The sequence below is a fragment of the Parasteatoda tepidariorum genome, chromosome 10, assembly GCF_043381705.1.
Source record: "Parasteatoda tepidariorum isolate YZ-2023 chromosome 10, CAS_Ptep_4.0, whole genome shotgun sequence".
Classification (NCBI taxonomy): Eukaryota; Metazoa; Arthropoda; class Arachnida; order Araneae; family Theridiidae; genus Parasteatoda; species Parasteatoda tepidariorum.
Genome location: NC_092213.1, coordinates 78,366,009 through 78,391,226, shown reverse-complemented (window position 1 = coordinate 78,391,226; position 25,218 = coordinate 78,366,009). Strand labels below are relative to the sequence as shown.

General features: G+C 33.8%; 1 protein-coding gene across 1 annotated transcript in view; it reads right to left on the bottom strand.

Annotated features, from left to right (window-relative positions):
• Positions 1-337: 337 nt before the first annotated feature.
• The window catches only part of LOC107442942 (uncharacterized), a 103,553-nt gene continuing 78,672 nt past the window's right edge, over positions 338-25,218 (bottom strand). Inside the window, exons 4-6 of the mRNA XM_021144629.3 lie at positions 8,272-8,422; positions 5,396-5,556; positions 338-1,623 (exon numbers count right to left, since the gene is read on the bottom strand). Of these exons, the coding sequence (XP_021000288.2) occupies positions 1,166-1,623; positions 5,396-5,556; positions 8,272-8,422 (770 nt within the window). The 3' untranslated portion in view covers positions 338-1,165. The remainder of the gene's footprint in view (positions 1,624-5,395; positions 5,557-8,271; positions 8,423-25,218) is intronic.

Sequence of the window (25,218 nt, the reverse complement as noted above, 5' to 3'; positions counted from 1 at the left end):
TAAAAGGTTCGCAGACCGGTATTCCTAATGTATCATAAGAAATGATTTTTTTATTTTTCTATGCTTAATTATTTTTACACTTAATGATTTATATCGGAATGAAAATGTAGCTCCGTTTAAAAAAAATGGAAATGGTGCAATTAAATGTTAAAGTGGTATCTAATGTTGAAAGAGATCCCAATCAGCGTAATAACGTTATTGAGCAATAAATTACATATCAATCAACAAACTACATATTATGCACCAAATTTATGTTAAACGTAAATTTTCAACCATTATAAAAAGAATTTTAAGACGCATTGGTATCCTGAATCAAACTGACACCAATAACAGAAACTTTCTTATTTTGTTCAATTTTTATTTATTTAGTTATTTTTACTCTTATGAACAGAAAAAAAATCGAAGGATGATCGTTTTCAAAGCGCAGCAGTTTGTTAAAAGCACACGACTCTACCAGGGCTGCCAACTTTCAACGCTTTTTGTAAAAATGTATTCTAGTGGTAGCTATGTTTATGATTTAATGTAATAATTTTCCACACCACTACTAAATGATTTAAAAGTTCATATACAACACATCTTTAAGCAGCGATGCCAACTTGCTCTGGACAGAAAATAAATTTTTTCGAGTGGTAGTTTATTAATATGTGAATCTTGGTTTAAATTCAATTTATTAGGTTTTCATCCACCACTATTTCTAAATAATTCAAAGACTTATATAATTCGCCACTTTTTTTCATTCAGTAAAGTTCTGCGACCCCGATAAAATAAGTAAATCACTTTAGTCAAATGTTTGCAAATTTTAGTATGTAGTTGTTTACCGTTTCTTAAATTATTATGGCGTGTCCGGAGCAGTTGGCATCGCTGCACTTTGTTCCAGATCTGTCGTGGTGAGAATTTAAAAATGTTAGTAAAATTACCAAAAGTTTTGGTTTTGAAATATCTATCATTCTATAGAACATTTTGCAAAAAGCGTAGTAGTTGGCAGTCATGCCCTACTGGAATAGTCACTAAATTGATGCCATCACCACGTTTCACTTTTCGTGGAATATGAAGTTCCTAAAGTATAGAGGAGCTACAACTTCTATATTCCTAATACAGAATTCTACTTTTGATTTCGATGAGAAAAAAAAATATTTTAGAACGTAAGGCAAAGGAGTCCCTTTTTTTAAAGAGGAGTAGTTTGTTGGAGGCCTTCTATCTGAATCGACAGCGACTTTATGTCCTCGGCACTTTTCACTTTTCGTGGGGTTCTGGGTTCTGACATCACGGAACCGCTCCTACTTCTATAAGGACTACCCACGAAAACAGAATTCTGTCTAGAGCGCATCCTGTTTGTGTGATAAGGCGTAGATGTAGCACCGAATTCTAAGTTGAATCGTTCTAGCGGTGCCAAGACATCGTTGAGCGGCTGACGACTTGGTTTTGCGATAACACTCTGAGCATGGTATTGCGGCTGATAAGATTCCAACATACGAATCTTTCCCCATTTCTTGAAGAAAAGCACCATGACGAAAACCCAAACAGACAGGACAAGCACCACTATGACGACCTCTTCCTCTCGCACTCTAAATGGAGTGGTAACCTCATCATCCAAGATTGTCTTCTGACTCCAGTTATCTTTTTCTATAAATAAACAAAAAAATTTTTTTAGACTGGATGTAAATCTTGTTACGGAATTTTGATAGCAATATTATACTCTCCAACAACTACGGGATTTCACAGTTTCAGAAATTCTTTTACCTCATGGTATATGGAAAAACTGATCACCACTTGGTGATTAAGTATAACAAGTAGCTTTCAACAAATTGTCTGTCAGTCCATCACCTCCTACATTTGAAAGCTTTCACACGGTTTTTTATAAGTAGTCTGTGCAGACTATTTAAAAAGTGAACCAGTTATGAGCATGAACCCAAATTATATATTAAAAGTAATTGAGAGAAATTTATCATAGATATTTGAGAATTGAATCTGTACTGGTTGACAAGTAGATAAGACAAACCAATCAAATTNTTTCCAAGATAAAGTAGATATTGCTGAAAAATTTAAAAAAAGAATAAGTAAACTCCTCCCCAAAACTAGCTATAACTGAAATGGTTTTACTACCAGCCTTTCCTCTTTTCCGTCTCGCTTTCACCCCTGGTGGTACACAGCGTTACGAAAAATTTAGATAGGGTGCACAAAAGTCATAAGTTTGGGAAAAACTGCCCTACATTAGAAAGCCTCCACAAGGTTTTTTATAAGTAGTCTGCGCAGACTATTTAAAAAGTGAACCAGTTATGCGCATGAACCCAAATAATATTTTAAAAGTAATTGAGAGAAATTTATCATAGATATTTGAGAATTGAATCTGCACTGGTTTTGTAAATTAGACAAACCAATCAAATTCATAAATTAAATAAACCACTTTTAATATATTTTGTATTGAATAGCTTTTTCGTACACTTGTGTACTTTCACAGTGGTCTGATCGGAGTACCAACAAAAAAAAAGTGTGAATGCTAGTCGCCATTGAATTGTGACTTTTTCCGTCGAAAATGCACCCCATGTGTTGTTTGTCATTATTTTTCTTGGCAAACAGGGCTGCCATTTTTCAACGCTTTTTTTAAAATTTTATGTATTTTTATTTTTATGTATTATTTTGTATTAATTTCAACTTATTTTCCACACCACTACACATAAATAATTAAAAAGTCCATTCGCTATGCCACTTTTCTCCAGCTCTCTCGCGGTGAAGCTTTTAAAATGTTGACAAAGTTACCAACAATTCCGAAAGCTTTGTTTTTTCAAATGTCTCCTGCTCTATAGAATAATTTTCAAAAAGCGTAGCACACTGGTGAAAGAAATTAAGAGAATTTTCAGACTTGGTCGATTATCTCTAGAACTACTGGACCGATTTTAATGAAATTTGATATGTACATACATTGATACAATACAAAACAAACAACCTATCAGCAAATGTAATACACACGCATAATCATGCGTAACACTCATTGGAGTAAAATGCATATTATAATTTTATCTTAATAAAATACGCGAAGGTAATAAAACTGTTAAAAGCGAGATAAGTATGTTAAGAAGTCAATAAAATCTGATAAAAGCCTAATTACATAAAATAAATAATATAGATAAAATGGTACATTGGTAACAAATAAAAGCGAAATAAATCAGATAAAACAGTTAAATGCAATATTAAATACCAATATCTCGCAGAAATGAGAAATTGTTAGGATGATGAATTTAACCCAGCAAATACATTAAATAGTGCTTTTAAAAAGGGTAACACGATGTCGGTTAAATGTGATTAAGCTTAAGTAAATGATCACAAGGTTGCATCTGGGAGGAGGTTCTCCGAACAACACATGAAGATGGATGAGTCGAGAGTAGCCGATTCTGAAACGAGTAACTAGGCTATTGTTAGAACATCCGCCTTATTTGTCAGACATTACACCACGCAACTTTTGTCTGTTTCCTGATGTCAAACCAGGATTAAACGAAATAAGATTTCACTTTCTGAATCCTTAACCCATTCCGGACGGGAGAGTCATAAATGTATTCGTAAGGAATCAGTATCAGGATGGTAAAAAAAAAACTGTAGCTTAAGTTTGGGCATAGCTTATTTGACAGATTTTTGCTTTCACTTTAAATCTAGCACATCCAATCCATGTGTGTTAAAAGTGTAAATATACAGTTTTTAATTCGAACTAAGTAGTGATGAATTAAATAAAGCAAACTATTATTACCCCGCCCACAAATAAACTGCTATAAAAATAGCTTGGCACCCAATTATATATTTTTTACCCTGATTATCGACGCCATGAAAATGCATATATGACTCACCCGTCTCGAAGAGGTTAAAAAAGAAAGCGGCATACGCTATGGACGATATCACAGAGGAATTCTTCCAGCACTGTTTTAATCAATGAAAAATTCACTTAGAGCGTCGTAGGAGTAGAGAGAGGGTTTATATTGAAGGTGATAATTACTTTAAATATAATGTTTTGCAGAAACAGTCTCGTGCTTTAATCCATTTAGGTCTACTTTTGTGAAAATGCAACATTTTGTTTAGACGTAAATAGCTATTTGGGAACAAAAGTAGTGGAACATTTATTTTTAAACTTATCTAATATTTTATAGTGTTGGCTACCTCTTTCTCTTCTTATCTATATATTTACAACAATCATTCATGGTAGCTTGTATTTTTGTGTATAATTTTGTTGATAATTTCTACTTGTTTTCCTATTTTTATATATTTATAATTGTACTTTCATGTTATATTTCAGTTATTGTCATAGCAATGTGCTATTTTCTAATTTTTACTCTGCATTTTGGCATTTGTGTTCCAAGCATGTAATCAGTTTTTTAAAGATGCCTACCATTACAAGATGAAAGCTAAAAGGGCTAATTTTGGCCTCAGGTGCCCAGTTACATTTTTCGGACCAGACCAGTAGTAGCTTGTTCTTCCAAGATAAATTCAAGGTACGAAATTAATAGAGTCACCAGTCTTAATCCTTTCAACAAAAGTTCATGGAAACTTTGGCTCTTAATGGAATAATAGTAACACCTCGTAAATATTCTTAAAGGTTGCAAGATAGCCTAGTTGAGGTTGGTTGGTTCTAATGCCACTTGCCCCACGGGCAAGCCTGCTTGGTGAAACCGAGCAAATTTAAGGCAGATTGCGCGATTCTTGTTTTTCAGTGGCGCCACCTATGGCCAAGAATTCGACTTCTGCCACATCATACGTCACACCTGTTTACAAGGCGGACCCATTCATACATTTACAGATCGTAATTTTGACCTGAATCAGAGAACAATCGGTCTCCAATCCAGTATCCCCAGAGGTATTGATTTTTATGGGAACATGGAGGACTTTGTGACTCGACAGAATTTCAACGTGCATCAGTCACCAATTACACGGGGAGTCTTCGGCCGTCGGGGTTCGAACTCTCGGACATGGGCCCAGCGCCCTACCGACCAGGCTATCCCGGCCCTTAGCCTAGTTGTTTCAACCACTTTTAAGTATCTGGTAAACTTACATGCTCAGGGCTTGGAGGAAAGAAGAAAAAAAGAAAGTATCTGGTAAAATTATCTGTTTAAAGTCTAAAGAAACACATCTGTTGTACTATCAAGTTTGAAACCTTTTGCAGCTTAAAAAAGATATTCCTTACCAGCTATTTCTAAATAATTTGACGGCATATATAATTCGCAACTTTTGTTTTAATTAAATCTCGCTACACCGTTTAAAAAGTAAGCAAAATTAGTCAAATTATTGCCAATTTTAGTTTGAAGTTTTTACCATGTTTTAAATTATCATGGCTCGTCCGGAGCAGTTGACATCTCTGATGCTGATAAATAAGTTAAAATATAAATATGATAATTGAGCGAAATACGATACTTACGCATAACATCGGGAGAAATGAAGAGCAATTTGTTACTAATGTTTGTAGGGTTTCCAGAAAGATCAAAGGCCACGACATGTAGTTGGTATTCAGCACCAGGTTGTAATTGCTCCAATATCACTGACTTCTCATCTCCAGGAATATCATGCACCACTCGATACCTAATAAACAATTATGTTAAAGTAAAAAATGCGCAGTACCTAAATTCAATATTATTTATATCATATAAATGAAATAATATGCGTTATCCACAATCAGTGTGTAAAAAAAGTGGTACCATACCTGCCAACTTTTAATTCGTTCGAGGATGTTTTTCCCCACTGGTAGTAAAATTTTATTTCAATTACAATTTTAGGCAGAAACATTTGCTGTATTTTGAGAAAGCTAATGTGGATTGCAAAATTTGTGTTTTATATTTATATATACAATTAATTTATTTAAAAAATAGTGGTGAATCAAAAAAATTATAAATTAAGTTTATAAATGCAAGAAATGTATAGAAAGCATATGTTTTACTACCACTTAAAATGTAGAAATATAATTTTACGCCAAATGCGTAAAAGTTGGCAGGTATGTGGTACACAAATTGCTTCATATTAAATTAATTTAAAGCATTATTTTAAAGCTTCGACTTTGTTTATTCTCCCAAATTAGAAATAATAGAATAACCTCAAATTAAAAATGGCTGATATAAACTTAAAATCTATGATATATTACGGAAGACAAAATTGAAATGAGAGTAAAATTAAAATCTTCTGAATTAGGTATATCCACATTTATGCTAACTCTAAATACATTTTCAATGATCAGGACCACTTGATTTATATTTATATTTGATATTTTGCTTCTTGATGGCTGGTAATAGACGAAAAAAATCATGGACTAGTTAATTTCAATTAACATCAGACGAGCCACGATGGGGGATAGAGCATCCGCCTTCCAATGAGGTGAACTGGGTTCGAATCCCAGATATGGCCGGTCAATACGAACTTCGCATCCGACTCGCATCGACCACAGTGCTGACGGGAAATATCCTGAGTGGTAGACGGATCATGGTTTTGAGTCCCCTTGCAGTCAGGTTATCCTTGGGAGATTTTCGTGGTTTTCCTCTCCATGTAACTCAAATGCTGGTTAGTTCCATTAAAAAGTCCTCATTGGCAAATTTCTCCCAATAATCCAGGAGTTTCCTTGTCTTCTGTATTGGGTTCAAGATTACAAGGCTACGAAGTTGAACATCAGTAGTCGTAAACCCAAAAATTGGGTCGACTATTCAACGACTGTTATAAAAAAAAATATTTGCTGAATACAAATCAAGTTGTACCTAAAAATTAACACTTTTCTACTAGACATTTCGAAAAACTGCATTCAACATAGATATATAAACCTAACAAGAAGATTGGTCTGAAAAACGAACTCTTTATAAGCATAAACTAAAAAAGATACTTAAAATAACTTATGACGATATAATGAAGAACCGCATTTTTAAATTATGCAGAGGAGTGTTTTTGGTGATTAGCACCACAATGTCCTTTTATACTTCTCTAATACTAGTGTAGTGTATACTAGCTGTACCAGCAATACTAGTAATACCAGCTGATCTACATTGGATTTGTGGTTGTCAATGCCCAACTGCATATTGTTTAAATATTCAACTGAGTCAAACATTAAGACACACTTGCTTTCTTGGAGGACTTTTTGATGGATCTAACCTAGATTTGCATTATATGGCGAGAAAAATCTTGAAACTTCTAACAGTTAGCATAACAGCTGAAGGTTTCTAGCTCTTAACCCTTTCGTGCCGACTGTAACAAATACGTGCCGGCATAAAAACCGTATCAACCAGGGTAAGAAGATAAAGCTGGTAATCAAAGTATTTCTTTAGCAGTTTTTTTGTGGGCTGAGTTACAATTGTTTGATTTATTTAATTCACCATTACTTTGTTCGAAATAAAACTATTTAGTTACACTTTGAATCAACATTGATTATATATATGATCAAACTAACAATAATTAAAATAAAAGCAAAGTAAGTCTGTCAAATCAGCAACGACTACATTTAAGTTACCGTTTTTTATTTAATTGCAACTTGATTCTGATTTTGTACGAATGCTTTTCAGAATCATCCGTCCCCAAGGGGTTAATCCACCCACAACTCGGTTTATTTTACCTAAGCATTGTGGTCGGCGATAGATAGGGCAATATTGAAATCGACAAGTTATCCTTGGAATTCAAACCAGTGTTGCTTCATATGGATAGTTCTTTATTCTTTCAGGCTGACATATTTCTTTGTCATGAGCCATACATACATTATATCCTTGTTTTCTATGCGTCTTTGCTGTTGTTTACATGAAATTGCTTAAAAGTATAAAATATTATGTATCATCATTGATTCTAATTATTAGTGGGGTCGTGATGGCTCAAGGGATAGAGCGTTCGCTTTCCAATGAGGTGAACCGAGTTCGAATCTCAGCTTCGGCTTGCAGCAACCACAGTGCTGACTGGAAATATCTTCAGTGGTAGACCTTATCTTGATCGCTTCGCCTCATCTTGATCGCTCCGAAATTTGCATGTGTAAAAATTGTATCACTTGTAAAAACTCCAAGCATGATCTTTTAAATTTTATCAAAAGTTTTGACGTGTAAAATTTTCCAAAATATTTGCTGCTAAAAGATTGTTTACCTATGTATGTAAACTGTTACTTTTGGAAAAAATGTAGCTATATTGCCACATTTAGTCTTTTATTCTCTTTCCTTGAAAATAATTATTGTGCTTTTACCAAAATTTATGCTTTTTTTATTTCCTATAAGCGAACTTGCATGAATGGGTAAATTAAAATTATTCTATTCTAAGAACAAGAGAGACAGAAACACAACGTACCAAGCATTAAGTGGACGGTAAGTTACTTCGAATCTGGCAATGGTTATATTTTTCGGGTTAAAATGCCAACGAACACAAACAGCTGGAGGTTGCCATGAGATGAGAACAACAGATAGATTCCAGGATTTTTGACATCCTTCAGCAAATCCTTCTAAAATATAACATAAAGATCAAATGCATTCATATTTACAAATATACCCTACCCCCACCCTCATTCCATTCTGATAGCATCCCAACACGTGATTAAAATCCACAACGTGTTGTATTTAAATGTATTTGCATATAAATATATGTACCAATGTATTTAAATGCAGAATTCGAAATTGCCATTGAAAAATATTTGAAGATTTGGTCAAAAATTGATACAGACAAGCACTTTTTTATTTATCTTGCATTTGAATTCGTCGAGTAAACATTATATTCTTTACACTTAAAACTATTTATGTATCATGATGTTTAGGACCGTTTAAATTTTTGCTATGATAAGAAAAGCAACAACAAAAAATTAAACTCTATCAAGCATACTACTTATGAATTGCAGCATACTCAGATTAAAAGAGCCGCGATGGCTTAGGGGATAGAGCAATCACCTTCCAATGAGGTTCGGATACCAGCGATGGCTGGTCGATACGAATCCGTATCCGGCTAGCACCGACCACAGTGCTGACGTGAAATATCCTCAGTGGTAGACATATCATGGGTTAGGGTCCTTTTACCATCTGTCTAACCGTGAGAGGTTCTCGTGCTCTTCCTCTCCATGTAACGCAAATGCGGGGTAGTTCCATCAAAAACTCCTCCACGAAGGCAAATTTCTCCCTATACTTGATCCAGGAGTTCCCTTGTTTTCTGGATTGGATTCAAAATCACAAGGCTACGGAGTTAAACATTAGTAGTCGTAACTCCAAACATTGGCTCAGCTGATCAACAACGGTTACAAAATTAAATAAAATACTCAGATTAGAAGATACTAATTCGACAGTTACAATATACTCAAAGATACCAACTGCTTTGCGGGAAATGTTTTAGCAAACTTTATATCTCAATATAAAAAAATTTTTATTATTATACTTGTGAAAATTTGATTAAAAACTATTTCGTCTACCACTAAATAAAAATTCATATCCATTAAAAAGGGTGTTGCCAGAGCCTCAAAAAGTTTGGACTTCTCTAGGATCCTCTTGGTCTGATGCCTCACCTTCGAACAATCCAGCTCTGGAGTCCCTGCCAGTTGCAGCGCTACCACCAGCACAGCTATCAGGTTCATAGGCAAGACGCGACCTTACGATTAAGTGGAACCACCATCGCACCTGGAAAAAATGCTTGGTTTGGCGTAATTTTCACCCTTTCGCAGGGTGAAAAAACAGAACAATTCAAAGTTGATGCCGGAAAAATATCAACTGAGCTATTAAAAAAGCTTTGAACGAGTGTATTAACCCTTTGCACTCGGAAGTCCACACTGAGGCCCCATCAACAGTCACCTATTTAAAATTAAGAAATTTTATATCTTAATAATCAGTAACCACATTATTTTAAAATTTGATAACAATAGTATATTGTGTATTTTTAATGCTATAGTGACCCCCTCTCGACTTTTTGGTTATGAGCACCCCCTCTTCTTCCTATCTCCATTCCTCCTCACTACTCCTCATCATTGATTTATTACTTCCGATGAATCGATTGATGCCGCTTCGCGGCAGCGCACCGAGATTTACGTGATTTCTACCATTATACCAATGCTATAGTGTTGATATTAAATCAAACAGTATTTAAAAGTACTCGGAGTGCAAAAGGTTAATTTCCAAGAGACATACAAAGCAAGAAGGATCCCAAGCAAAAGGATTCATCGACTCCAAAGCAACCTATTAAGCAATTCAAAAAGGTGACTCGGGACTGCACAGAATCCTCAGCTTAAATAAAAAATGCATCAATGTGCCAGTACAAGCAGGAATCGATGAGAATGAGCCTTGGTGAAAGAGGCAAGAAAGCTCAAGTATTATAAATTGCCCTGCGTGGTAACAGTTAGTGACATTAATGTACTGGCAAATTCAAGATTAAAAGCTAGGTAGTGAAACTTAAACATCAAACCTGTGAACTAGACACAAGCAGGACCATGGCGATGACGAACACCCTTACCAGATTCAGAACACGCCGCCCGGCAGCGGATACCCTCCACACGGTTTTTTGTCAGTAGTCCGATCAGACCACTATGAAGGTAAGCAAGTTTACAAAAAAAAAGTAGTGCGTGGAGTCCCTCCGCGCGGAAGAAATTTAACTTCGTAGCCTGCAACGTTAATTGTAGAAGAATCAGCAGTCGTAGAAGGATCACTGGTTCTATTCAACGACTCTTTTTCCTGCTCCGCTCGCTTCCGTGCTCTGTAATAACGGTAATGTGCATTTTTCCCTCGTGGACCTCTTGAACCAGTGGAAGTGCTTGTGGTTGCCTCATCGTCTCGCCCTGGAGAATGTATTTGTATTAATAATGTATGTGAATGCGTCATAATGTAATTTCAGAAGAGAAAACCTAACAATCAATTGATATTCACAAGAGACGTACCTTGACATAACCTTAAATCCGTCGCATCGTCCGTGGGATTGTTTTCACTCATTTTTTACAATTGTTATCCACTAAATTTGAAAATAAAAAATACTATCCTATTAAATATATGTGTATCAAATCAAACTAAAAAAATATTTATAGAAAAACAATACTTTTATGACTTTTATTATTTTTATGCTAGTGAGAACCAAAACAATAGGGAAATCTGGATCCTACCACGTGATTTCCCGGCCAATAAAAATGCAGCGTTAAACGTTTAACGCAACCTTGTTGGAAGTCGCATGAGAAGTATGACTTAAAAAACATTTAATACAAAATCTAGTTAAAATAAGAAAATGGTAGAAAATATATGTCTAGGAATTTATTTAATTTTTGAATTTAATTGGTTTGTCTTATTTACTTGTCAACCACTACAGATTCAATTCTGAAATATATATGCTAAATTTCTGTTTTACTTTCAAAAAAAGAATTTGGATTTAAAATTTATTTTATTTAAAGTATCTATGGGTAAAAAATAGTGTAAAATGATCTTGCATTTCGTGAAAATAACTTTTGAAAACTGTGATGTCTAAACTTAGCACTATTGTCAAGTTATTTTTACAATAACATGCCAAATAAACAAGCATTAATTTTAAAAAAAAATTTACTTTCCCTGCCAAGAAGAAATTTAGCAATTAGTTTTAGCAATTTTAGTTTGAAGAGGCGTAAAAAACTTAATTTTGTCCAAATCTTTATTCAGATTCGATCACAGAATAATTTTTATATTTAAAGTGGCTCATCACGTAACACTGATTAAGAAACATTTAGAAAATTAAGTTAGTTCAAATCAGATTCGATCACAGACTAGTTTTTATCTAGTGAACAAATTTAAGTAATACATTCATATTTTTATATTCAATCACTTTATAAATAATCCTAGCGATTGCTAGTCTATTCAAATCCCGCTTCCAGCTCACACCGACCGCAATGCTGACGTAAAAATATCCTCAATGATAGACATAGCATGGGGGAGAGTCCCTTTGCCACGAAGCTAACCCTGGGAGGTCTTCCTCTCCATGCAACGCAAAAGCGGGTTAGTTCCATTAAAAAGACCTATGCGAAGGTAAATTTCTCCCAATACTTGATCTAAGAGTTCCTTTTTCTTCTGGATTAGGTTCAAGGCTACGAAGTTGAACATTGGTGTCTGAAGTCGCACTTACTAGTATCTGGCCTGATTAAAATTTTAAATAGAATTGTGCTGTTTCGGAAAGGGTTAAGAAAATGAATTTAGTCCAAATAATTGTACAGTTCAGAGTCCTTGTCTTTATCCTTTCTAATTATCACTACCGATCAAAAATTCAAGTGTGCAAGTAGTGGACTAATTTTTCCAAATTATCTTGACAAACATAGATTATCAATGATTTTATTTTTGTACTAGAAAAGAAATAATAGTGATTTTTAAGAACATCTATGGAAATTTTTGCAGTTAAGGTTTTGAATTATCCCGTATCTAAAGCTATATTTATTTACATAAATGCCAGATAAACATACTATGCTGAGTTTAGATTTTAAATTTTAAAAAAAAAACATTTCTGTCAAGAATTACCATTGAATTTCTCAATACCGACTGGAAAAATCAACTTTGAAAAGGAATAAAAGTTTTCAGACGTGTTAGTAAAGTTACTGATCTCATGTATCCTTGACTTATCAATCCAAAAATCAAATATGCAGGTATTATGTAAATTTATCATAATTGATATAATCGATATTAATTTTTTTCTAATTACCGCTTTATAAAAAGAAGTAGACATTATATAATTTCTAAATTTTTTTGGTGATAAGTAAAGTTTAAGTAGTGTTTTATGTTCATGAGTGCATTTACTATTTATACCAGTAAATGCAGAGAATTAATTAGTATAGATCTTAACTCGTTATAGAATAAAATAGTAAAAATGCTACATTCTGTAGTGTTGTGAATGGTACAGTGAGACGAAAAGACATATGATTGAGAGTATAACTAATTTAACCTCTTCGAGACGGCGAGTCATATAGGCATTTTTAGGGTGGCGAAAATCAGGGTAAAAAAACTATTTTTATAGCAGTTTATTTGTGGGCGGGGTAATGATAGTTTGCTTTATTTAAATTCACCACTACTTAGTTCGAATTAAAAATTTTATAGTTGCACTTGTGACACATATGGATTGGATGTGTTAGATTTAAAGAGAAGTCAAAAATAAATCTGTCAAATTAACTATACCGAAAACTAAGCCACCGCGTTTTAATTTTTGCCATCCTGATACTGATTCCTACCGAGATTCCTTCATTTGCCTATTTTTTACCATCCTGATTCCTTTCCATCGCTTGAAATTCAGAATTAGAATAACTTTAATTTAAAGATGAATTATTCTGAAATTCAGAGTATGTCTGCTATTCAAATCCTTGTTGATGGGACAGAATTTTTTTTAAATATAGAAGTAGTTTATAGATAATGCAAATTTAAAATCTTAAAAAAAAATTTCCCTCCAGTTTGGAAAAGTCCAAGGTCAAAGAAATATTAAAGACATGTACTTTTTTCCATTGGGGCTTTGTTTCTGTTCAACGTCCCTAGTGTCCAAAAATAATGAAAAATTCTGAATTTAACAAAGGATAGGACAAACCCTGTGTCCTAATACTTTAGAAGAATATTGATGCTCTTTGAAAGTTTAAACCATTGAAAGTTTCAAAAAATGCGGAATCCATAGCTTTTTATTTATACCTATCTCAAAAAAGTATCGTTATTCAAAAAATTAATAACACCAATTCGTAGGTACATGCATCTACTAATACATGGAAAAAAGAAATCAGTGAGATCCTATTCCATTTTCGAGAAGAAAGATGAACCCTGTAGCATCATGTGATTTAAAAAGACTAGGCTTGGCATATCTCAGTTGGACGTTGAGCTCGTGTTCCTGAGTTCAAATCGCGTTGGTCGGAGAATCAGTTCTCTGCATTAAATGGTGACAGGTGCACGTTAAATCTTACGGGGTCACAAAGTCCTCCAAGTGCCCATAACAAATTAATACCTCTGGGGGAACAGCATTGGTGATTGATTGTTCTCTGTATCAGGTCAAAATTACGATGGGTGGATTAATGAATGCGTCCTCCCTGCAAAACGAGCTGTGACGTGTGTGTATTTTAATCGTATTCTCGGCCATAGATGGTGCCACTGAAAAATAAGAAAGACACCCCTTGATTTCCCATAGCAGGTTTACTGCTATTGACAAGTAGCATCAGAAACAACACAACAACAAAAAAATAAGATACGAAGCATGTCTTTTCTTAGTAATGCTTACATATTAAGCAGCGCAAAAAATTAAATACAAATCATGAAACGGTGCACTGTTTAAGATATTGGTTATCATTAATTAAATTCTTCATCAAATTTGGTCACAATTTCAAACTCAAGTTCAGAGAAAGAAAAACTTTTAAAGGAGCATTTAATGGAGCAAGAGCATATTCTGCGTAAAATTTTTTCATCATTGTTCCTGTAAAAAAAATTTTTTATTTCGTATTCTCCCATATTTAAGCTCCAAGTCGTTGTTTTCAAAGTCGATTATTTCACCAAGATATCACAAATTTTCGAAAGAAATGGAAATCTAATCAACGCCACTGAAATTACTTATAATGCTGTAACTCATAATTCATGAATTTAATATGAGTTATGAGTTTAGCATGAGTGAGGAGTTTACCATAAGTAATGAGTAATAAAGAGTCTAATAAATTTAGGTACTTGTTCCGGAGCCTGCTTGAAAAAGTTGTATTTTTGACGAAAATTAATTTTTAAAAAATTCTTGATTTTTTTGAAACTTTGCTAAAAAACTTACACTTCAAATAATATTAACATAAGAGCCGTGATGGTTCAGTGTATAGAGCGTTCGCCTTCCAATGAGGTGAACTGATTTCGTATCCCAGAGATGGCTGTTCGATACGAATTCCGCATCCGGCTCGCACCGACCACATAACTAATGTAAAATTTACTCAGTGCAAACAGATCTTGGGTTAGAATCTTCTTGCCGTGAGGCTAACCGTAGGAGGTTTTCTTTGCCGTGTAACGCAAATGCGGGTTAGTTCCTTCTAAAGTCCTCCAGAAATGCAAACTTTCTTCCAATACTTGATCTAAGAGTTCCCTTGTCGTCTGGAGTAGGTTCAAAATTACAAGACTACGGAGTTGAACATTGGTGTCTCAAGTCGCACTTTCTAGTAGTGTCAGGCCTGATTAGAATTCTCAATCGAATTTTGCTATTTCGGAAAGGGTTAAGAAAATGAATTTAGTCCAAATCATTGTACAGTTCAGATTCCTTGTCTTTATCCTTTCTAATTATCATCTCCGATCTCAAAAATTCAAGTGTGTAAGTAGTGAACTGATTACTTCAAATTATCTTGATAAACATATGTTATCAATGGTTTTATTTTTGTACTAGAAAAGCAATAATAGTGATTTTGAAGAACATATCTTACTATGAGAACAATTGCATAAGATTTTAAATTATCCCTTATCTAAGGCTGTATTTATTTATATAAATGCATGAAAGACATACAATGATATTTAGGTTTTAAATAAAAAAAATATTTCTACCAAGAATTGCCATTTAAATATCTTAATACCGACTGGAAAAATTATCTTTATAAGGAATAGAAGTTTTCAGATGAGTCAGTAAAGTTACTGATCTCGATTATCCTTGAGTAATCAATCCAGAAATGAAATATGTAGATATTTGGTTAATTTANTAGAGCCCCTGAATTAGACAGGCCGACTTATCATTTATTGTTGGAGCAAAGAGCTAACATAAGCACAGCGAATAAATATTTTCAAGAGGTAGTTTATTAATTGTAATTCTTGGTTTAATAAGTTCGATTTAGTAGATTTTAATCCACCACTATTTCTAAACAATGCGTAGGCTTATATAATTCACCACTTTATAGTACTTATGACATGCTTTACATTTTTAAAAGCAAGCGAATATTGCCAACTATTTGCATTATTTACCGTTTTTTAAATTATTTTGGCGTGTCCAGAGCAGTTGACATCTCTGTAATAACATAACTGATAGTGACAAAACGTTAACTTGCGAACTTGTTTGCTCCAATATTGCTTGATAGGTCAGCTCTGATAGTATAGGAGCCTTAGGCTTGGCATATCTCAGTTGGACATAGGGCTCGTGTTCCTGAGTTCAAATCGCGTTGGTCGGAGAATCCGTTCTCTGCATTAAATGGTGACAGGTGCACGTTAAATCTTACGGGGTCACAAAGTCCTCCAAGTTCCTATAACAAATCAATACTTCTGGGGGAACAGCATTGGTGATTGATTGTTCTCTGTATGAGGTCAAAATTACGATGGGTGGATGAATGAATGGGTCCTGTCTGCAAAACGAGCTGTGACGTGTGTATGTGTTTTAATCGTATTCTCGGGCATAGATGACGCCTCTGAAAAACAAGAAAGACACCCCTTGGTTTCCCATAGCAGGTTTACTGGTATTGGCAAGTGACATCAGAAACAACACAACAACAGAAAAATAAGATACGAAGCATGTCTTTTCTTAGTAATGCTTATATATTAAGCAGCAAAATTAAATACAAATCATAAAACGGTGCACTGTTTAAAATATTGGTTATCATTAATTAAATTCTTCACCAAATTTGGTCACAATTTCAAACTCAAGTTCAGAGAAAGAAAAACTTTTAAAGGAGCATTTAATAGAGCAAGAGCATATTCTGCGTAACATTTTTTCATCATTGTTCCAGTAAAAAAAATTTATTTCGTATTCTCCCATATTTAAACTCCAAGTCGTTGTTTTCAAAGTCAATTATTTCACCAAGATATCACAAATTTTCGAAAAAAAATGGAAATCTAATCAGCGCCACTGAAATTACTTATAATGTTGTAAAACTCATAATTCATGAATTGAATATGAGTTATGAGTTTAGCATGAGTGTTTACCATAAGTAATGAGTAATAGCGAGTCTCATAAATTTAGGTACTTGTTCCGGAGCCTGCTTGAAAAAGTTGTATTTTTGACAAAACCTAATTTTTCAAAAATCCTAATTTTTCATGTAATGCAAATGCTGGTTAGTTCCTTCTAAAGTCCTCCACGAAGGCAAACTTTCTCCCAACACTTGATCTAAGAGTTCCCTTGTCTTCTGGATTAGGTTCAAAATTGCATGGCTACGGAGTTAAACATTGGTGTCTGAAGTCGCACGTACTAGTGTCTGACCTGATTAAAATTTTTAATCGAATTGTGCTGTTTCGGAAAGGGTTAAGAAAATTAATTTAATCCAAATCATTGTACAGTTCAGAATCCTTTCTAATTATCATCTCCGATCAAAAATTCATGTTTGTAAGTAGTGAACTGATTATTCCAAATTATCTTGATAAACATATGTTATCAATGGTTTTATTTTTGTACTAGAAAAGCAATAATAGTGATTTTGAAGAACATATCTTACTATGAGAACAATTGCATAAGATTTTAAATTATCCCTTATCTAAGGCTGTATTTATTTATATAAATGCATGAAAGACATACAATGATATTTAGGTTTTAAATAAAAAAAATATTTCTACCAAGAATTGCCATTTAAATATCTTAATACCGACTGGAAAAATTATCTTTATAAGGAATAGAAGTTTTCAGATGAGTCAGTAAAGTTACTGATCTCGATTATCCTTGAGTAATCAATCCAGAAATGAAATATGTAGATATTTGGTTAATTTAAGATAACTGAAATAAATAATAAAAAATAAATTTTTAACTACCATTTTATAAAATAAAGTAGACATTATATATATTTAAAATTTGTGAAACACGTAATGAGTTATTAGCATGTAATTTTCATATTTATGAAAGCGTTTACTGTATAAATATACAAGTGAATGCAGTGAATTAATTTGTAATAGAAAGTAAATATTTATAGAATAATATAGTAAAAAGGCTAAATTTATATAGTGTTGTGAATAGTTCAATAAGATCAATGACTGATGGTATAACTTTAATGTAAAGAGTCTTTATGTCTGCTATTCAAATCCTTGTTGATGAGACAGTATTTTTCTTTTTAATTTTGAAGTAGCTTATAGATAATGCAAGTTTAAAATGCCAGTTTAGAAAATATGACAGTCCAAGGTCAAGTAAACAACACCATTGCTTCATTATTTTTATAATTCTACCTTGTTAAAGACAAGCACTTTTTTCCACTAGGGCGTTGTTTCCTTTTAGCGTCTCTAGTGGCCAAAAATAATGAAAAATGCCGATTTTTGCGTTTTTCTATCCTTGAAATTTCACCAAAACAACAACACCCCAATAAAATTTTTTTACAAAGTATGCAAATTTTTTTCATTAGAAGCCCTGTGTTCTAATACTTCAAATGAATATGGATGCACTTAACAGAAATAACCATTGAAAGTTTCAAAAAATGCGGAATCCATAGCTTCTTATTTATACCTATCTCAAAAAAGTATCGTCACTCAAAAAATTAATAATACCAATTCGTAGGTACATGTATCTACTAATACATGGAAAAAAGAAATCAATGGGACCCTATTCCATTTTCGTGAAAAAAATGATGAAACCCTGTAGCATCATGTGATTTTAAAATAATAGGGCTCACATAGCTCAGTTGAGCGTTGGACTCGTTTTCGTGAGTTCTAATCGTGAAGGTCGGAGAATCCGTTCTCTGCGTTAAATGGTGACAGGTGCACGTTAAATCTTTCGGGGTCACAAAGTCCTCAAAGTACCCATAACAATACAAAACCTCTATGGGAACTGAATTGGTGATTAATCGCTTTCTGTATCAGGTCAAAATTACGATGGGTGGATGAATGAATGGGTCTTCCCTGAAAAACGAGCTGTGACGTGTGTTTGATTTAATCGCCACTGAAAAACAAGAAACGCGCCCCTTGGTTTCCCATAGCATGCTTACTGGTATTGGCAAGTAGCATCAGAAACACCACAACAACAAAAAATAGCAGATGCATGTTATATAACATAAGCATGTTTTTTCTTAGTAATGCATTTATATTAACACGTTGAGCACCGCGTCAGCCATTAGTGGCTGACACTGGAGTTTCCATTTAGGCAGCGCCAACCACCGGTGGCATACACTGAAATTACATTTAGACTGCGTCTGCCCCCCTTGCTGACACTGACCTTTCACATAGGCCGCGAAAAACAGCGGGCAGACAGCGTATAACATGATATCGAACTATAAAATTTACACTCTTTTATGGAATTGCAGAAAATTTATTCAAAATTTACTTAATTATTGAGATTCTTGGTTTAATAAATTCAATTTAGTAGATTTTCATCCACCACTATTTTTAAACAATTCGTAGTCTTATATAATTCACCACTTTTTTATACATGTTATGCTAAATCCTCTTAAAACTAGCAAAATCTGTCTAATATTTGCAATTTTAGTTTGTAGTTAATTACAGTTTGGCCAAACGTGTAAGCCATGTAAAATTAGCTTGGCGTTCAACCTGTTAGGCAGCGTAAAACAATAAATATAAATCATAAAACGCTGCATTCTTTAAATTCTGCTTGTTATTAATTAATTTCGTCATCAAATTTGGTAACAAAAAAAATTCAGAGCTTTTAGTGGAGCAATAGCACTTATTCTGAGTAAGATTTTTTCATCATTCTTCATGTAAAAAAATGTTTTATTTCGTATTCAACCATATTTAAGCTCCAAGTCATTGTTTTCAGAGTCAAGTATTTCACCAAGATATCACATATTATCGAAAGAAATGGCAATCTAATCAGCGCCACTGAAATTACTTATGCTGTCGTAACTCATAAATCTAGTATGAGTTTAGCATGAGTTATGTATAATAACGAGTCTCATAACTTTATGAACTTGTTCCAGAGCCTGCTTGAAAATGTTGTAGTTTTGGCAACAGTTTATTTTTTAAAAATTCTTGATTTTTTTTAAAAATCTAACAATTTTTCTTGCAGGAAAATTTACACTTCTAACAATATTAACATAAGAGCCTCGATAACTCAGGGTATAAAGCGTTCGTTTACCAATGCAGTGAACTGCGTTCGAATCACAGCAGTTATTGCTGTGGATAATTGACGTAAAATATCCTCATTGATAAACAGATCTTGGATTAGAGTCTCCTTGCAGTGAGTCTAACCATCACCTCCTACATCAAGAAGCCTCCACGCGGTCTTTTATAAGTAGTCCGCACAGACGTTTTAGAAAGTGAATCAGTTATGCGCATGAACCCAAAACCTTTTATAAAAGTAATTGAGAGAAATTTATCATATATATTTGAGAATTGAATCTGTAGTGGTTGACAAGTGAATAAGGCAAACCAATAATATTCATAAATAAAATAAATTTTTAGTCATATATTTGCTACCACTTTCTCATTTTAACTATATTCTGTATTAAATGACTCGTTCGAGAACTGAATTTCCTTCACAGTGGTCTGTAAAAAACCGTGTGGGGGCTTTCAGTTATAGGAGGCGTTGGTCTAACCGTGGGAGGTTTTCATGGTTTTCCTCTCCGTGTAACGCAACTGCGGTTTAGTTCCATCAAAAGTCCTCCACGAGGGCGAATTTCTCCTAATATTTGATCCAGGAGTTACCTTGTCTTCTGGATTGGGTCAAAATTACAACGCTACGGAGTTGAATATTTGCAGTTACAAACCCAAAAAATTGGATCGATTGTTCAACGACGGCTATAATATAAATTATTAACGTAAAATACTTTTCGCATTGAATTTTTCAGGCTCTCCATTAATAAAAATTGCGTGTATGAGTTTCGCTTGAGAGAAATTAACATCTGCATACTGTTTATAAAACTCCTTTATATTTTCATAGTCAGAAGTGAAAAATATTTGTATTTAGATTGCCCTCTTTAAAACTGTTCTGAAGTTGTTATTAAATATTAAAAGTTAGTTAAAATTAAACAAGGGTGTTTAAGAACTTCGTTTACTTAACTGTATCATTATATGTTTCATAAAAACTACAACTAAAAATATGATGAAGAGCTGGAACTCCCAGGTTGGTTGTCCTGTTTTTCAGCGCTTGTAACTGTGAAATAGCGTGACTCAACGCGTTAAGTTATCAAATAGAAGGGACAAAGAGGAGTAGAAAGCAATATAATTAAGTAGACCACCCAAATAGGTACGTTAAATGTTTTTATAGCAGATGTTTTTTCATGAGCAAACCTGAGAATTTTGTTCAGTAAAGAGAAAATATAGTATCAAATAAAACCAAACTAAAAACATTTAGTTAGTATCTCTCAAATGACATCCTATAGATACCAATTCTGCCTGCCAGATTTCCCACAAAATTGATTTTTGGGATAATTTTACTTATGAAAAGATAGTGATGAATATATATGTCCTACTATTTAATTCATGGATTCATAGAATGATTTCAATCTCTGCAAAATATTTTATAACCGTTTTGAACAGCCGGTAAAATTTTGAGTTTATACACCCAATGTTGAACTCCGTATCCTAGTAATTTTGAACCCAATCCAGAAGACAAAGGAATTCCATGATTAAGTATTGGGGAGAAATTTAGCCTTCATGGAAGACTTTTTTTTTAACTAACCCGCATTTGCGTTACATGAAGAAGAAAAACCACGAGAACCTCTTACGGATAGCTTGACGGCAAAAGTACTCTAACCTATGATCAGACTACCGGATATTTTACGTCAGCACTGTGGTCGATATAAGCCGGTTGCGGATTTCGTATCGACCAGCCATTGCTATGATTCGAACCCAGGTGACCTAATAGAGAGGCGAGCACTCTTATCTCCTGAGTCACCACGGATCCTATTGCTACATATAAATTAATTTAATAACCGAGCAACCGCATAACAGTCACGTGATTGCATGTTTAAACTCAAACAAAATATAAAAATATTTCTGCCAACAATGGTAACTGATGTATAACCTAAAAGTTTTAGCTCCTCACCAAATTTAAATTGGACGCAAAATAATAATTAACGTAAGCTTAATTCGCCAGCAATAGAAACTGTATTCTACGAATATCAGGAGTTAACATCTTTAACGTAAGCTTAATTTGCCAGCACTGGAAACTGTATTCTACGATTATCAGGAGTTAATATTTGTAACGTAAACCTAATTTGCCAGCTCTAGAAACTGTATTCTGCGATTTACAGGAGTTAATATTTTCAACATAAGCTTAATTTGCCAGTACTAGAAACTGTATTCTGCGATTATCAGGAGTTAATATTTGTAACGTAAGCTTAATTTGCCATCACTAGAAACTGTGTTCTACAATTATCAGGAGTTAATATTTTCAAAGTAAGCTTAATATGCAAGCACTAGAAACTGTATTCTGCGATTATCAGGAGTTAATATTTGTAACGTAAGCTTAATTTGCCAGTACTAGAAACTGTTTTCTACGATTATCAGGAGTTAATATTTGTAAGGTAAGCTTAATTTGCCAGCACTACGATTATCAGGAGTTAATATTTGTAACGTAATCTTAATTTGGAAGCACTAGAAACTGTATTCTACGATTATGAGGAGTTCATTTTTGTAACATAAGCTAAATTTGTTGGCTCTAGAAATTATATTCTACGATTATGAGGAGTTACTTTTTGTAACATAAGCTTAATTTGCCAACACTAAAAACTATATTCTATGATTATCAGGAGTTAATTTCTGTTTAAATTGTTTACGCGCAGGTATTTCCTTAAAACCAGTCTTATTCTTGGAATCCTTATCAAAAATGAAAACAAAAAAAAAGTATACGATTTGTGGGTTGCTTATTAATATTTAACTGACAAAAAGCAGCAAAACAAGTTGTATTTAAAGAGTGTTGAAGAAAAACAACAACGAAACTTGTAAGTGAAAAAATCGGCTTTCATCCTCTCTCGGTTTCCTAAAGCAATCAAATATGTCTTGTCGTTTAATATTCCTATATTTCTGATCAAGAAAGCATTTTGTTTCTTTTTTCTTGTTAAATATAAATTTTCGACCTGAGGCATGTGCATTATTTTTTTTTCTTTTCACTTATCATAAGAATTCATAAAATGCACATTAAGGACGGTCTTTATAGGACACTCTGTATATAGTGTTGATGAACACTATTGAAAATCAAGTTTATAAAACCGGAATAAAATGATTGGGTATAAAAATACTACCATTTTAAGTATTCAAAAAGAAATCTCCTCAAAAAATGGGAGGAGTTATTTATGGTAATTCAATTCTTTCTATTACTTAGGAAAAACTTTCTTAGAAAGAGTAGTAGTGGGCATGTATGCTTCACACATAAACTATAATATTTTAAGAAATTTTGAGCTATGGTAAGCTTTCAGTTTACGATCTCTAAACATTATTACTTTAAATCACTAGAGCTTGAGCAATTTTGAACCCAATCCAGAAGACAAAGGAACTCCTAGATCCAGTATTGGAAGAAATTTGCCTTCGTGGAAATCTTTTTTAGGACTACGCCGCATTTGCGTTACGTGAAGATAAACCTCCCACGTTTAGCCTGACGACAAGGGGTCTCAAACCCTTGATCCGTCTATCACTGAGGATATTTTTCGTCAGCACTGTGATCGGTGCGAGGCGGCTGTGAAATTCGTATTGACCAGCCATTGCTGGAATTCGAACCCAGGTCCCCCTATTCCACCACGAATCCTGCCCACATATATTTCAAATTTTTAAACTTTTTAACCCATTCAAAGCCAATATCCCATTTGACGTTATTCAAAGAGGAATAGGCTGGTAGCTTAATTATTTTATTCTTGAAATTCATCTAGAAGAATCAAAACATTGGTATTCGCTGGGATTCGAACCCGGGGCACCTCATTGGGAGGGCCAGCTCTCAACCCCCTGAGCCAACACGAACCCTGCCCATATATATGTCAATATTTTTAACTTTTTAACCTATTCAAAGCCAACGCACCCATTAACGTTATTCAAAAAGGTATAGTCTGACAGGTCAATTATTTCATTCGTGACATTCCTCTAGGAGAATCAAAACATTATTATTCGCTGGGATTCGAACCAGTATCCAATTAGCCTAAACACATTAGAGCTACCTCTTTTGCATAAAAATAATATTTCCGCTACAATGGTCTTAAGTGGCGTTACCGCAAACGTTCTCGCCACATTTTGTTTATAAAAGCAATTTTCTCGACACTACAATATTTTGCACTTTGGCGTGAAATGGGTAAAACTTTTTCTGACCTGAATATATTCCGAGGCTTGAAAATACTTTTGCAACAGTGACTCATAAAATTAGTGAAACGTTTTCGCCACAAGATTTTATGTTTGCTTTTATTAGGGTAGAAACTTTGCCGGCTAAGAGATATAAAATCTTAACCTATAACTATTTTATTTCTGTCTTTTAACATACAAGATAAATTATACGAATACCCGATATTTTTACTTGATTACAACATATAAATTACTAGTCAAAGTTCTTATGTATCAAATTAACATATAATTTTTAATATTTTGTGGCAGTTACAAATATTTATTCTTATTGGATTTATAAACAAATCTAAAGAAACTATAAATGAAATGATTTTTACTACTTATACTTCTAATAGTAGATGGAGAGAGGAAAGGCAAGAGGCGTGATTTAGGCTCATTAAGCAAAATTTTTATAGTATTTTTTCATCTTTCTTTGATAATAACACATTTCATAATTGAAGAAAATAATTACGAATTATTTCTTTTGGAAGCTTGAAACATATAATTTGTGTACGTGTTCTCAAAAATAAGGATTTACTGAATGAATTTTGATAAGAAACGGATTTCTAGAATATAACTCGATCACCGATGTTTCAACTCAATTAATAATTTAAAATTTATGATTTTAAAAAAAAGGAAATGCACAGAAACTTAGAGTAAACTGTGAAGTTTTAAATACTGAAAGAATTTTTTTCAAAACATCAAAATGGAAAAAAAAAATTTTGCAAATGAAGCTCCCATAGCAAAAGCATTAGCTGCTGGCATTGAGAGGGAAAGTATTGCGTCCTCTTAAGACTCAGGCCATATACACCGAAGAGCCATTACATTATGACCACCCTGCTAATAACATGTAGGACCACCTTTAGCCCTCAAAACTGCTAGCACCCTCCGTGGCATTGATTCCACAAGGTGCTGATAGGTAGTCTGAGGTATCTGGTACCAAGCACTCACCAACTGGTCCTGCAATTCCCTCAATTTGTGAGGGGGTAGCGTGACAGCACGAATTTGATTTTCCAAGTAGGACCACAAATGCTCTATTAGATTAAGGTCAGGTTAATTTGGGGGCCAAGACATGACTTGAAAGTCACTGGAATGTTCCTCGACGATTCGACCCTTACGACATAGTGCATTATCCTGTTGGTAAACACCATCCCCCGCAGGAAAAACTGTTGCCATGAATGGGTGA